At 32.7% G+C, this 14374-nt stretch overlaps 3 protein-coding genes across 6 annotated transcripts; 2 read left to right on the top strand and 1 right to left on the bottom strand.

Annotated features, from left to right (window-relative positions):
* The first annotated feature begins 86 nt into the window (after positions 1–86).
* LOC136347018 (uncharacterized) lies at positions 87–2291 on the top strand. Of its 4 annotated transcripts, none has more exons than XM_066296644.1 (2): positions 87–172; positions 638–2291. In XM_066296644.1, the coding sequence occupies exon 2, from the start codon at positions 759–761 to the stop codon at positions 2196–2198; it is 1440 nt and encodes a 479-aa protein (XP_066152741.1). In that variant the 5' UTR covers positions 87–172; positions 638–758; the 3' UTR covers positions 2199–2291. The 4 variants fall into 4 exon arrangements, with proteins under 4 accessions (XP_066152741.1, XP_066152739.1, XP_066152738.1 ...); XM_066296642.1 differs by having other exon boundaries at positions 94–172; positions 284–2291; XM_066296641.1 differs by having other exon boundaries at positions 108–393; positions 444–2291.
* A 1772-nt stretch (positions 2292–4063) lies between these two features.
* On the top strand, positions 4064–6015 carry LOC136347151 (uncharacterized). Its single transcript, XM_066296884.1, has one exon. The coding sequence runs from the start codon at positions 4450–4452 to the stop codon at positions 5887–5889; it is 1440 nt and encodes a 479-aa protein (XP_066152981.1). The 5' UTR covers positions 4064–4449; the 3' UTR covers positions 5890–6015.
* Positions 6016–6822: 807 nt separating this feature from the next.
* On the bottom strand, positions 6823–13971 carry Sra-1 (Cytoplasmic FMR1-interacting protein Sra-1). The gene is made up of 12 exons (XM_066296883.1): positions 13512–13971; positions 13278–13457; positions 13035–13216; positions 11503–12444; positions 11312–11442; positions 9506–9759; positions 9308–9450; positions 9084–9257; positions 7966–9025; positions 7667–7905; positions 7461–7608; positions 6823–7400 (listed from the first exon to the last, which is right to left on the bottom strand). Exons 1-12 carry the CDS (start codon positions 13722–13724, stop codon positions 7203–7205), a joined length of 3864 nt encoding a protein of 1287 aa, XP_066152980.1. The 5' UTR covers positions 13725–13971; the 3' UTR covers positions 6823–7202.
* Between the last annotated feature and the right edge of the window lie 403 nt (positions 13972–14374).

Raw genomic sequence — 14374 nt, 5'->3', positions numbered from 1 at the left:
TACCCATGTGCGTATTTTTTAATCGCTATTCTGTTAAAAGCGCCCTCTTCACCCAAGACCCGACATCAGCGGACCATTAAAGAAGTACGAACTTTATTTTAACACGTACTTGCCCATCTCGTGTTATCTGCTATTTTTGGGGATTGGTTGTAGACGTCCGTAGTTTGATGAGGTGATTCTGATTTTGTTGGTCTAAAAAAGGCGTCTAATCACTAGGGACCGAATCGTTTGTTTTCGTCGCCTTTATTGATTTGAAGTGATTAACTAAGAAACCCTGATCTAGGTCTACTGAGTCTTGTCATGTGGCTGAAGGAAGTTATACATCTGTAAAACCTCAATTGGGGCTTCGAAATCAATTGTTTAAATGCATCTGCAAATTATTCCACGAACGAGGTTGAAATAGTCGGGAGTGCTGAGAACAGCTGTAGTCTTTCGCATTTCAGTAAAAAAATCATTTGGCTAAACGTTTTTAATAGGACGAACGGCCGTTATAACGTGAAACAAGATCAAATGCGTTGTGAATTAAGTACTATTGCTTCCGGAAGACCATATGACTTTTATGCCTGCGCCTAGTCAGCGACGTTACGATTTCTCCTGGTGGGTAGTCGATTTATTTTTAATATGTTTACTATTTTAGTTAATACAAAATTCGTCTATTTGACTGTTACACATCACCTAATTAGGGAAGAATGCACTTTAAACCTGACCTGATTGGAAAAAAAGACTGTTAAGAAGCTACTTGATAGGGTTGTGGCAACATGGAAACTGACAAAGAAACACATTTAGAATCAAACATCAACTCAAATTTATCCAATAATTGTTCATCAGGTATTAACAAGGCACAAGTAACTTCAAAGAAGAAAGGTAAAGATTCAAAATTTTGTGGCTTAAGAAAATGTTTCTCTGCGCTGGTAGATAGGAAACAAGTGAATTTAGAATTGGAAGTGCTCCGACTGATGCTCCGTAAGGAATTAAATTTTTCTTTAGAAAATTTCGAACCAATCCTTGCAAATATGCTGCCGTATTTGCTTGTTTATTATATTAAAAATTGGCCAGGATGGCAAAAGAGTGTTGAATACTACTCAGGAAATATTACTTTTCAAATGTGGTATGATAAGTTTCACAAATTTATTACAATAAAGCTGAATGAAGCCATAAATGTACATTACAAAGAAGCTATGGCTGAATTTAGAAAAGAAAATCCATTGGACACTCAGAAGAAATACATGCTAAAAAAAATTGTTGACCATAATACCCAAACAGATAATTTGGCTCCTAAAACTATGGCCTCTTTTACTATAGAAATATCATCTGAACCTGTACTATTGAACACCATAGTTTTTACAGACAGCTCTGATGGAGATGTTATTTTAAAACAGCATGGAGTTTTAGAATGGGATAGAAAAGTAACAGATACAATCACATTGAAACAATTAATCAGTTGGCCTCATGTAGGTGTTCATTTGGTGAGTCCCATTTTTTCTTTTACCAGAAGAAACTTACATGAGTTTCGAAGACATATCAGTTTAGTAGGTACTCCATTGACACCTATATCAGTTGAATTTATTGAAGAGATCAAAGTACTCAATTCTCAGATGTCTCGATCTGCATTTACTTTAGATTATTTAAAAAAAATGACCAGAGAGTATTTAAACCAACTTAGAGTTGTTTATACATCACCAGCAATAGTAAATGCTTTTCAAACAGTGATTGATGAGTTTTTGGTAGATGTAGAAGAACTTAATATTCAGAGAAATGGTCAACCAACTATGGCTAATAACACTTCAGTTCTCTTTAACATTAGTAAATGTATTTACTTCAGAAATAAAAAACTTTCCAAAGGAATCCCATCTCGTTATGATATTGGATACACAGAGGTGATAATTCCCAAAATAGAGACAGCATTGTGTGTTTTAGAAAATGAAAAAGAGGTCGATGCATATTTAGCTCATCTTAAAAATTTCAATTCAGAAACCAGTTTGACCACAGGTATATGTGCTCTACCTCAGATAACATTCAGTTGTAGCTACTGTCAAAAAAACTTTGACAATGGAGGGCATATTGCTAATCATCTGAAAGATGAGCATAAAATGGAACAACCATTGGTATGTACTCGTTGCAAACATCCTTTTCCTGCTCTTGATTTAAGCAGTGTACGTTGGAAACATGAATGCATTTATAGTTCCAGAGTAAAATAAAGAGTTAAATCATCAATACCCTCCTATAATGTTATACTTAATTACTATGATATTGTAGAACATTATTAAATAATTAGTGAGAATTAATAATTACATCTGATCTTTTTAAAAACTTCGCTCTTGGAATTTTTGTTAAGAATGATATGTACCAAAATAATCAGGTATTATGCATTTTTCAATTAATTTTTCTCTTGTAGCTTTTTACTTTTGAGATTGAAGATTAAAAAAATATTCTTATTAGGATTTAGTCCCATATTGCATTTTCTTATATTCTCCAATTTTTCTATGAGATTGTTGTAGTTGCATATGTTTTAACTTTTTTCTGTGTTTGATGTTTCTAGTATTATTTAATTATATGGATTTTTGTACTGATGATAATAAATATTTTAATTTCATACATTTCTTTGTATTTTCATTCAGTTTTTGAACTGCCCAACAGATCAAGTATTTAGAGTCCTCCTTGAGTTAATAGAGAATACTTTTGGTTTGTTCACGATATTTGCATTCGTTAAATTAATGATATATATATGGATCTGTTTATAAAAGTTTTGCTGGAAAAAAATCTACTAGTTTTCTGCAACTCTGAGGAAGAGTAATTAATTTTTTTGACATTATCGCTTTATGTTACTAAACAGTTAAATTTTATTATTAAAAGTTCCATTATATGTATTAGTGGATCCACCACAGAACATCTGTTGTAGTGAATGCTTTTGTGGATGGTAACGGGTGGTTAAAAATATTTGGTAAAGAATATTTATTGCAGTTTGCGACTACGGTATTTTGCACGCTTATTAGGCACCCTTTTATTGTATTTCTATGGGGATTCATTTTTTTTTGTCGTTTTTTTTTGTTTTAGGTTGGGCTACTACCATATATCTTAATTAGACATTATTTGTAGCCTATTTCGAATTGGCTCTTGATTCCAAGACATTTAACATTTCCAGTTTCTATTTTTAAATATTTTTTTGTGTCTTCTAAGACCTTTTATTACAAGTTTTACTGTAGGTGTTAATCCTAATTAATTTTTTTTCTCTATGGTTATCACAGTAATTCCTTTTACTATCACATCAAGAGCTCTCACAAATTTGCTTTTGTTGAATGTTTTATAAAGTAAAAACGTGACGGACATCCTATTTACCTTGGAAATTTATATATTCTCAATATAGAATTGAAAATTTCTTGCTTTGTGGAAACTGTTAATAATCATTAATAGAACAAAGAAAGAATCTCATTTTTGTTGACGAGACGTCACCGAGTTATCGAGCACATTTATCATTAAATAGTTCCTCCACGTAGTAGGTAAAGTGTAACATGAAGATACTGTTGCAAGTTTGCTATTCATTTTCCTTCGATAATGAAGTTACGACGTTGCGTGAAATATCACATTTTGTGTAGATGTTCTAAACGACACTAATCCAAACAAGACCTTTGCAGAGCGCAACGACTGAGTTAAGAACATGTTAAAGTGTACGCAATAGCTGATTACTATTAATTTTGGCCTAATAGCTGTTATTTCACCTAAATATTAAGTATGAAAATGGATATATGTTATGCAACGTTCACATCTTCCTAGACGTTGAATCGGATATTCGGCGTATCAACTTTATTGTTTATATTATTTTTCCGATTACGAATCGGGTCTCTAAAAAAGGCCAGAACTGATTCGATATTCTTTGCGACTAGATATCTTGTATTATTTTTGTGAATAAAAATCTCGTTGCTAGACCGGTAGTATAAATTCCGAAAATTTACCAAAGAGTAAAACCTAACTTATATACCTAAAAAATTAATGTTTGACCTTGTACGGCATGAAGTGACAAAGTGCAAACAAAATTTAGTTTTCCAAAAGAACCAAACGTAACAATACAGCTTTGTGTTCATTATTGGCAATGTTAATACAACCTAAAAAAGCAGTTCTTCCCTAAAATTTGGTACAACTTGATCACACTACCCTGTTAAATCTAAACACTCCTATAACGAACAAAGACAATTCTGTCAAATTTGTGATAAAGAACGCTCCGGTGTAGGACACCACAAAAAGTTGAATAATAAAGAACACATTTATGACAGTTGGATGAAAAGGTCTACATTTATTATTATTATTTAATATGTGTTTATTATTTTACTTAACACGAAGTTCATCTATCTATTTGACTATTGCCTCTCGCCTGATTAGGGAAAAAGGCAGTTTAAACTTGACCTGATTGAAGAAAGAGGCAATTCAGAAGTCACTTGACAAAGTTTTTCTAACATGGAAACTGAAAAAGAAACGACTTTAGAATCAAGCTTAGAGACAGATTTATCCAATACTTGCTCATCAGTTATGAACAACTCACACGTAGCTCTGAGAAAGAAGGGTAAAAATTCAAAGTTTTGTGGCTTAAGAAAATGTTTCTCTGCGCTGGTAGATAGGAAACAAGTGAATTTAGAATTGGAAGTGCTCCGACTAATGCTGCGTAAGGAATTAAATTTTTCATTGGACAATCTTGAACCAACACTTGCAACTATGCTCCCATATTTGCTTGTTTATTACATTAAAAATTGGCCAGGATGGCAAAAAAGTGTTGACTACTACTCAGGACATATTACTTTTCAAATATGGTATGAGAAGTTTCACAAATTTGTTACAATAAAACTGAATGAGGCCATAAACGTACATTATAAAGAAGCTATGGCTGAATTTCAGCAGGAAAATTCTATGGAAACCCGAAAGAAATACATGCTAAAGAAAATTACTGACCATAATACTCAAACAGATAATTTAGCTCCTAAAACTATGGCTCCATTTACTATAGAAATATCATCTAAACCTGTACTATTGAACACCATAGTTTTTACAGACAGCTCTGATGGAGATGTTATTTTAAAACAGCATGGAGTTTTAGAATGGGACAGAAAAATAGCAGAAACAATTACATTGAAGCAACTAATTAGTTGGCCACATGTAGGTGTTCATTTAATGAGTCCAGTTTTTGCATTTACTAGGCGAAATTTGCATGAATTTCGAAGGCATATCAGTTTAGTAGGTACTCCACTACCACCCACATCAGCAGAATTTATTGAAGAGATTAAAGTGCTTAATCCTCAGGTGCCTCGATTTGCATTTACCTTAGAATACCTGCAAAAAATGACAAAAGACTATTTAAACCAACTCAAAACAGTTTACACATCACCAGCAGTAGTGAATGCTTTTCAAACAGTGATTGATGAGTTTTTAGTGGATGTAGAAGAACTTAATATTCAGAGAAATGGTCAACCAACTATAGCTAATAATACTTCTGTTCTTTTTAACACTGGTAAATGCACTTATTTTAGGAACAAGAAACTTTCCAAAGGGATTCCGTCTCGTTATGATATAGGATACACAGAGGTTATAATCCCTAAAGTAGAGATTGCACTGTGTGTTTTAGAAAATGATAAAAAGATTGATGCATATTTAGCTCATCTTAAAAATTTTAATCCAGAAACTAGTTTGACCACAGGCAAGTTTACTTTGCCTCAAATAACATTCAGTTGTAGCTACTGCCAAAAGAACTTTGACAATGGAGGGCATATTGCTAATCATATGAAAGATGAGCATAAAATGGAACAACCCATGTTATGCATTCATTGCAAACATCCTTATCCTGCCATTGATTTAAGTAGTGTACGCTGGAAACACGAATGTATTTGCAATTTAAAAGCAAAATGAAGAGATCACATTGCTTTTGCATTATATTTCAGTAATGTATGAAAATATTGTAATTCTATACATTTCAACTCTTTTGTCTATTTGCTATTTCTAGTTTTATTTGATTATATATATTTTTGTATTTTGGATTGTTTTTTAATTACATATATTTCTGATCTTGAAACATGTATGCTGTCAAGAATGTAGTTACAACTTCTAATATTCTTGAATTTTAAAGTTTCAAGGCAACTATGGCTGGAAATTTAGAGCCTTCAGAGAAATACTGTTTTTACTCTATTAATTGGTATTACTTAAATGTAATTTTTTTGTAATTGTTGAAGGAAAAAAATTGTTTTTCAAGCTGTCGTTTGACTTCACTGAATGGTTAAATTTGTAACTACAAAAATTTCATTAAATATTGTTTGGGTCACTGCTTTCCGAGTTCTTTTCTAACAGTCCTAACTGCCGCATTAGGCATCTACAAAATAATCCACTTACGCTAGCGGGATTTCTTACTTAAACAAAGGATTAGACGGTCTACTGTCATGATATGATGAGGATTCAAAGGTTCGAAAGGATAAAGAAACACTATTAAACGTACAACACTATGATTGGCAATCACAACCTTGCATAACTAGCCTTGTGAGTAAGCATAGTATCAAACGTGTAACAGTGTTTATTATTATTCTAACATTAATATCTCAGTAACTATAGGCTTGATAGAAAAGTACTTGTTTTGAGGTGTTGTGTACGTACCTGTTCTATTGCCATTGGGTTGCGAATCGCCCTGTATATTTTATTACAAAATAATGACAAAAACATTAAATCCATTGAAATATGTATTAAGCTATAGATGAAATGGTTAGGTCAGCATCTGATTTGTTTGCTAAATTGGATGCTAGGTATTCAGCCCAATATAAGCCCATTTTATCTTTTGACTGAAACAATGAATACTACATGTCTATATATGATATATTTTCAAATTGAAATCTAAAGATCGTTATGATCTTATCGTAATAACCTTGTGTCTCATATTCAAAACGTTCTTGAAAGTCCTGGAGCTAGATTTTCCCAGTATCAGCAGTTCCATAAACATTTAAACCACAATGATTTTTTTTTTTTACTCGTAAGCATCAAATATGTACAGTGTTTTGGTAGTATCATAATGTGCCTGATACAAATAATAGTTTAGATTATCATGCCGTTTTATAAAAGACTATAAAAGTTAAAAAGACGTTTAACAATACTATAAAACAATATAAATAAATATATATGCATGTGTTACTTTAGAAATATCATTGGGGCGAACGAATCTTAGTCCTGTTGTTCCAATTTTAAGGTCTTACATGATCAGGGGCATGATAGTGCTGTGTTGTCGACAATGACGCATGAACAGGTGGTGGGAAACACCTCACGTGTTCTACCGAAAGTTCGTCGTTCTCCCCGGATTTAAGAAATTTATTTAAAATTGCAAAAATTTGCGAATTTAGAACTTGGAAACGACGGATTCTGTCACACATTCGCTTCAAATCCTGTAACAAGAAAAAGAAAAGAAACAAAGGACGTTAATGTGGCCTTAAACAGAGACTTACGATTCTTTTGACGACTTGGTCCTTCATGTCGACTCTTTGTACACGAAGAATGTGATAACAAAAATCCAGGGCTTCGAATCTTCGCTGTTGCCCCAAAAGAACTATCATTGTGCAACCGGCCCAATGCAAACCTTCGCCAAACAATTCCCTGCAAAATTATTATTGGTGAAATATGGACGGTGGAAATAATTTTGACGAATTCGTACTCGACAGTTAATTCATTTTCACTGACAGGAATACAGTAAAGAAACTGCAATGCTGACCACAACCTATGGAACTCTGTGCATTCGTCAACATTCATTACACCATTGACAGGAGGAGGGCCAACCCATACGGGATCGTCTAAGAAACTTCTTAATCTTTTTAAAACTACTTCAAAAATTGAAAGACCGCAACACAACCGCTCTCTTGTAAGCAAATCTCCTTCCCTTGATATCATTGCTTGCTGAAATGTGTAATTTTATACAATTTCATATAATATAAACTTTAGAAAAATAAATTATACCTTTGCCGTACCAAGTTTTTCGATATTGGGTACAATTTGGAGAGCAGCGTATTTAACTTCCAGCCTCTTCTGTTTGGTTTCCAGTTTTTCTCCTTCTTTACAGAAAGGTCTAGGCAAGATATTTTGAAAGGGCGCCGCTTGCAGCAAATCGCAGACCTCTTCTTGGCTCAAAGCTTGCTCCATCAACAAACAAAAGAGTATAATATTGCCGAATTCTCTAAAGTTATGAAATAATTCAGTCTTTGCCTCAGGGTACTGCACAATGTCGTTCAATTGCGCATGGTAATATTCAAGTACTCCTGGTGATCCATAGTCATATCTAGGAAGTTTGCAGATTTTTGGCATAGCTTCTTCCATTAAGGTTTTGGTGAATTGCAATAAACTTCCTTGAATTAGGCTTTGTACTATTTTCAGAAGTTCTTCCATTACTACAGCTATTCCTTGGTAGCCTAATAATTTGCACATTGTGTGGAAATGTTGAGGGCCCACAAAACCCGAATATTGACTGTATTGTGTAGTATACGCCATGTTAAGTGGTTTGGTACCCCACAAGTAATGATGAGACATTTGTGGGGGACGATCCCTGACTACCGCCTGTGAAAACGAAATTCCTCTGTATTTAGTGAACCTATTTGTAGCTGCGTTGTACACGTAATTTGGTAGAAAATCGTAGTTCATTTCCCAAAATACATGGAGAGTAATTCGACCATATGGTGCCAAAACATTATGATTGGCTTCTCGAAACATTGAATCGAAATCGTCCAAGGCTAATAACTTGCTCAAAAGTTTATGGCACAGTCTGTTAACTTGTAATAGCCCATCTAATTCAACGACGCCGGTAATATCTCCGGCCTCAAATTTGCTTATGGCCAAGTCCAAAGATTTCTGCATGTCCGCATTAATTCTTTGAGTAATCAGCTTATTTAGATCGATGGATCGACCTAATAATTGTACGTGTCTTTGTTTAAGTAAAGTCTCATAGCGATTTGCTCTTGGATAAGGTAATAAGTAGGCCCCTATGGCGGAACATTCAACTCTAAATCTCTTATCCAAAAATATGCTAAAATAATTTTGATATCAATTTTTAAAGACAATCACCAAACAATAAAACATCATACCTGGCGGCTAGTTGTTTGTAATAGGCAAAGATTTGTTCACTAAGTTTAAACACAAATTGGTCAAAACAAAGGTTTACTTCAGCTTCAACTTCATCATATAAAAATTGCTTCCTAAATATAGTCAAGGCATATAGGGCACTGTCATTATACAAATCCAGCGGATACAATACATATCTGCGAAAAACACGTTTAGATTGGGCTCTACCTAAAAATAAAATTCTCACTCCATCATTGATGGTTCCTTAGTTTTTAAAATATGATCAGTTAAAATCCAAGGCATTGACATGTCAATAGGAAATTGAATTCTTTTCTCCATAGTTATTAAATCGTTACACTCCTCATTATGATGATGTCTAACGGTGCATTTCTGGAAGAACAGATTCTAAGAGTGAAAGATAGAACACAAATGTGAGAACATATACATTAATTCTTCTACCCATAGTCATTTCTAGGTAAAATTCACGATACCACAATTGTGATAAGTCACAACATTTTTGTAAAGACTCGCTGAAACTCAGCAGATAATTCCAATAGAACGACGTTTTATGGAATTGGTCAATTTGCACTAAGTATGTGCCATCAATATCTTTCCGCAATGTTTTCTTTCCACCAGATTTTTCAGAAATTAGACATTCCAACATTGTTCTGATCATATATAATTGAGTTGATGATGGTCCTAAAACAAAAATAGTGCTGTTTGAAATATATACGATAATATTGTCTGAAATAAGACATAGTTAAGCTAATTCATTAGATTATTATAAAATATACAGTACTGGATATAAATCAAGCAACTTTTGAAAAGTATTTAAAATTTTACTTCAAAATCTCAAGTCGTGCTTTCCTATTTTTTTCTGAAATTAAAGGCTTTTTAGCAGGACGACATCCAAATAAACCTTTTCCACATAATCTTTGCTGAATATGGATACAGTTTTTAGCTTCAGATCTTATTTTATTTGTGGTGCAGTTATTAATGTGGGACCTGATTTACAAATTCTTACAATATTTCTGTCCACTACAATTAATATTTTTCGCGAATTTCCTGTACAAAAACGTCTTTTATAATTTCCATTTTTATTAAATTTGCTAATTATTCGACTCGCAATAAATGTGTGTAAATTCAAATGTTCAACAAATATTTGTCGTGGTAATGTTTGTTTGTGTTTATCATTTACTAATTTTCTTAAATCATTGGACACACTTCTTCATTACCACATGTTTACACAGTTGAAAATTAATAAAATTGATCAAGATAAGGGAAATATTCGGTATATTGAAAAGTTTTTATTTACTAACAAAAAGAGTTGCTTACTTTATGTCGCGTAAATTTAACGAAGTATTGAAATTTTTGAAACCGCTGGAAATTGTTATCTTGTAGTGTATTATTTTTATATATAATTAGTATGTGATAAAACTATGGTTTAATTTTTAATTTTTATGTGTATAACAAAATTTGAAACATTTTTCAAAATTTGTTTAATTTAAGTCCGGTACTGTATATGCAGCGTGTTACATACATAAATAGCATCAACATAAACTTTTTAAAATCAAACACCAAATACACACAAACAAATTAGAAACAGTAAGTGTTAACTTCTACATCGTTTCGTGCCGCGTATGGTACAATGTAGTACTCGCATTTAAAGTAATAAATGAGTTTTGTATCCATAATTTATGAATCTATAAGGTGGTAATATAAAAAATTGAACGTTTGGACTGAAGTAACCAAAATGACGCCAGCCAACTTCAGGGCTCATTAATGGTTAGTTTTGTTTTTGTGATTTGATTGATTTATACGATAAGTGCTGAAAAATAAATAAATACAGTCTTCTTAAACTGAACAAAGCCGTACCTCCTTAATCCTAATACGTTTCTTATTTAGGAGGCCACAAGTATTACTAATAGAAAAATGGTGTCTTGTTTTTAACTTCAGGATGTCTTGATTTTACCCAACATGATTTTTACCATTTTGTTCAAATTGAATCTATGTAAAAAAGGTTTATCACAAATTTTTCTTCATCGCCAATCCTAAATAAAACAACAAATTAACATTTCAGTATACTGTTGTAGATAATACTGTTATATTGGCTATTTTTCAGCACTGTTCACACCACATTAGGTATATACAAAAAGAGATCCATTTATAATAATGGCAACAAATTAAAGTGGCATCTGGCTGTAGAAGAAAAAATTTTCTGTTTCTCTTACAAAGTACAATTATGACTTACCCACATTTCTTCTGGGAACTTTTAAATTGAACCCATTATCTGGATCCTTCTTTCCCTTTAAAGCTGGATCTTGATTGGGTTCCATTCCTCTTTGCCAATCTGCACAAGTCTCCCTGACTGACATTATAATACTATAAAAGCAATTACATCCTTCAAAGAGAATATACTATCACTGAAAGAATAAAACTTGCCTTCTAATAAGATCTTTCTTGTTTTTTACTGCCTTTCTTAAGGGTTCCCTGAGAGCTACTTGTACAAAATCTTGAAGTTCAGCATAGATATTCCTTCTTATTGCATCAGTAAAAACTGTTTCCATGCGGGCCATTAACACTTGCAAGCCTTTGATCATAGCAATTACTTCAATTAAAGCAAATTTTTCCTCATCATTATAATTATATCTGGTTGCTCTTTCATATTCTTCAGCTTCCTTTGGACATTCCTTGTTCTGATGGTGGTCTGTGGGATGTAAGAGCTTCCAAGAGTATAGTTCAGTAACCACACTAGTCCATTCTGATAGCAACTGCAAGCCACGAAGTGCCAAATCTGCTGTTTCCTTATTTTCTCCATCACTACCACATTCCTTATATGTGGTTGTTACTTCGTTTGAATATCTTGCAAGCTCAGAGATATATTTTACATGATCTTCACGAATTTGGGGAAGGTGAACCATCAGATCTGCCTGAGGTGAAGGTGTTTGGCTACTAGACAGTGGCCATTTACTTGCATCAAAATGTTTGCTTCTCTTAATATAGTTGAAAGGAGCAATTTGCATATCCCCAAACAAAGGCACAACCTCAAGGTTCTTAAAAATTCGGTCTATTCTGTCTAGTCTCAACTTTTTCTTTTGATCAAGTTTATTAATGTTACAAAATTCACTGTCCATGAGAAACAGGCCAAAGCCCATTACTTTTACAAGCATGTGCTTTTCACTGGGTGTTAGGTACATTTTTGATTCAAACATGTGCACACAAATATTAACTACATCAGCAAGTAGTTCTTCATAACCACTTACTTTCTCCAAGTTCTCTTTTACTGTATCACGAATTTTGTTTTGTGTTGCAAGAAACATTGATAAATTTTGTGATTCTTGTAAGGTCTGAGAATCTGACATGACTTTTAAAAATTGTGCAGCCCTAAATATTGATAAAAGACATATTAAAATTTACAAATTGTATCGTTGTAATGTTGGGTGATACACATTAATATTTTGAAGTATCCATGTGTTTTGAAGTTTTAGGCATAGATCAACATTTTATGGTAACATTTAAGACTTCTGGTTTTAAAAATTGCTTGTATCTAATTAAGCTTCTCTGAACATTAAGTGTTATGGGTAACAGATTTAACAAAATACCAAAATTTATATAATTTAATCCTTTAAAAGATGTAAAAAAAATTACATTTAGGTGGATTTTCAAAAATCTGAGAGTGGCATTAAGAAATAATCTTATTAAAGAAATTAGATTCTCTGAACATTTATTGTTTGGACTCAAGATTTCTAGATACTTATTAATAAATATGTATGTGTTTATTTGTTACCAATTTACTAAATTAATATCAGCATTTTGACACTTTGATACTGTATATCCATACATTTGTGAATTTATATTTTTTGTGGTGATACATAGATCTATAGTTAATCTTTAAAATTATATGGATCAACACACAATATCAATAGTTTTGTAGTATCACCCAACACTATAATGTTAGCAAGCATAAAACTTACCTTCTATATGTAGAGTAGTCATTTTTAACACTTGATTTCATATTTTTTAACTCATCTAATACTGCAAACATATTAATGAATTTTCCTAATGTAAGAAGGTATGCTTCAGAAACAAAATCTTTTCTCTTTTCTGTATGACACAAACGCTTTACCTCCTGAGAAAATCTCTCAATTGCCTTCCTCTGTGAAAACATAATTTTAAAATAAATACCAATATTGAACTGAACTGTGAAAAATACAAACCTGAAAGTACATGAAGTTTAAAAGTTTATTCACTTCAGGAGCCAACACTTCTACAGTTTTCTCATAGATTTCTACCCTGTTAGGCTGTTCATTTGACTTAGGCTGTGGTATTGCACGTGAACAACATCGCCAAGTATACAACATAACTGCATGCTCTTGACCCTCATCTAACAGTTCATTCTAAAACAGTATTAGTAAACAATGTGCTTTTAAAAATTGTATATTGAAACATACAAGGCTTGCATGTACTGTAGCCTCTTCTATATACTTAGCAATACCAGTGACAAAACCATTGCGGTCTTCGAAATTTGTATCAAAATTGGCTTGGTACACTACACTACATGGCTGGGCTTCAATACACGGTTGTTCATCAGGTAGAGGTAATTCATCTAAGACTTCTACGTTGGATAAAGCATCGTTCATTGAAACCCTGTCTGTGCCTGCCATAATTGTTATTTGTGAACACTAATCACTTCCTGTTCACTTCAATTTAATGCTCTAGACGTGATAATACTTTCTATATAAATTAACTGATCAACATTTTCTTCGCTTGTGAGTTGTCCCAAAAACAAAGCCCTCAATTTTTTCTTTTTTTGATCAGCTTTTTGGAGAAATCAAATGCGTAAGGTGCGGCATAAAATAAATATTTTTTAAATGAATAAATTTCCTGAAAATCTATTTCAAGCTGTCAGGCACTGACTTAACACGAAGAGTCACAAGAACGAACGAATCCAAATACGGCATTTTCATTATTTTAATTCCAGAGCGCATCGGGTAAGTTTTGTTTCACTTTTTGGCATAATTTTTATCAAGTTGAAATGAGATAGATTAATGTTCGGAACGTTAAGATGTAGTTACTGAACTCAGCATTATAAACTTCAATTTTATACTTTGGGGGTAAATACAAACTTCATGAAATCCTTATTTTATGTTAACTTTCACGGCACTATAATCACAGTAAAATGGTTGATTGTAACATTTAAGTGGCATATTACCTCATATTAGGGATGGTTATAACCAATGTAAAAAATTTCTAGAAAAATTCAAGGGAACTACCTTTTTTATTAATATGAATTGAATGGATCGAATGGATGGCA

Source organism: Euwallacea fornicatus, chromosome 26, assembly GCF_040115645.1.
Source record: "Euwallacea fornicatus isolate EFF26 chromosome 26, ASM4011564v1, whole genome shotgun sequence".
Lineage (NCBI taxonomy): Eukaryota > Metazoa > Arthropoda > Insecta > Coleoptera > Curculionidae > Euwallacea > Euwallacea fornicatus.
Note: the sequence above shows the minus strand (reverse complement) of the source record. Positions and strands in the feature narration are given on the sequence as shown.

Excerpts from the sequence above, each read along its gene's own strand:
- LOC136347151 (XM_066296884.1), top strand. The coding sequence starts at position 4,450 with ATGGAAACTGAAAAAGAAACGACTTTAGAATCAAGCTTAGAGACAGAT.
- Sra-1 (XM_066296883.1), bottom strand. The coding sequence starts at position 13,724 with ATGGCAGGCACAGACAGGGTTTCAATGAACGATGCTTTATCCAACGTA. Across the intron at positions 13,458-13,511 it reads CTACAGTACATGCAAGCCTT|AATGAACTGTTAGATGAGGG; the intron begins GTATGTTTCAAT and ends ATACTGTTTTAG. Across the intron at positions 11,443-11,502 it reads AAGAAAGATCTTATTAGAAG|TATTATAATGTCAGTCAGGG; the intron begins GCAAGTTTTATT and ends TTGCTTTTATAG.
- LOC136347018 (XM_066296644.1), top strand. The coding sequence starts at position 759 with ATGGAAACTGACAAAGAAACACATTTAGAATCAAACATCAACTCAAAT.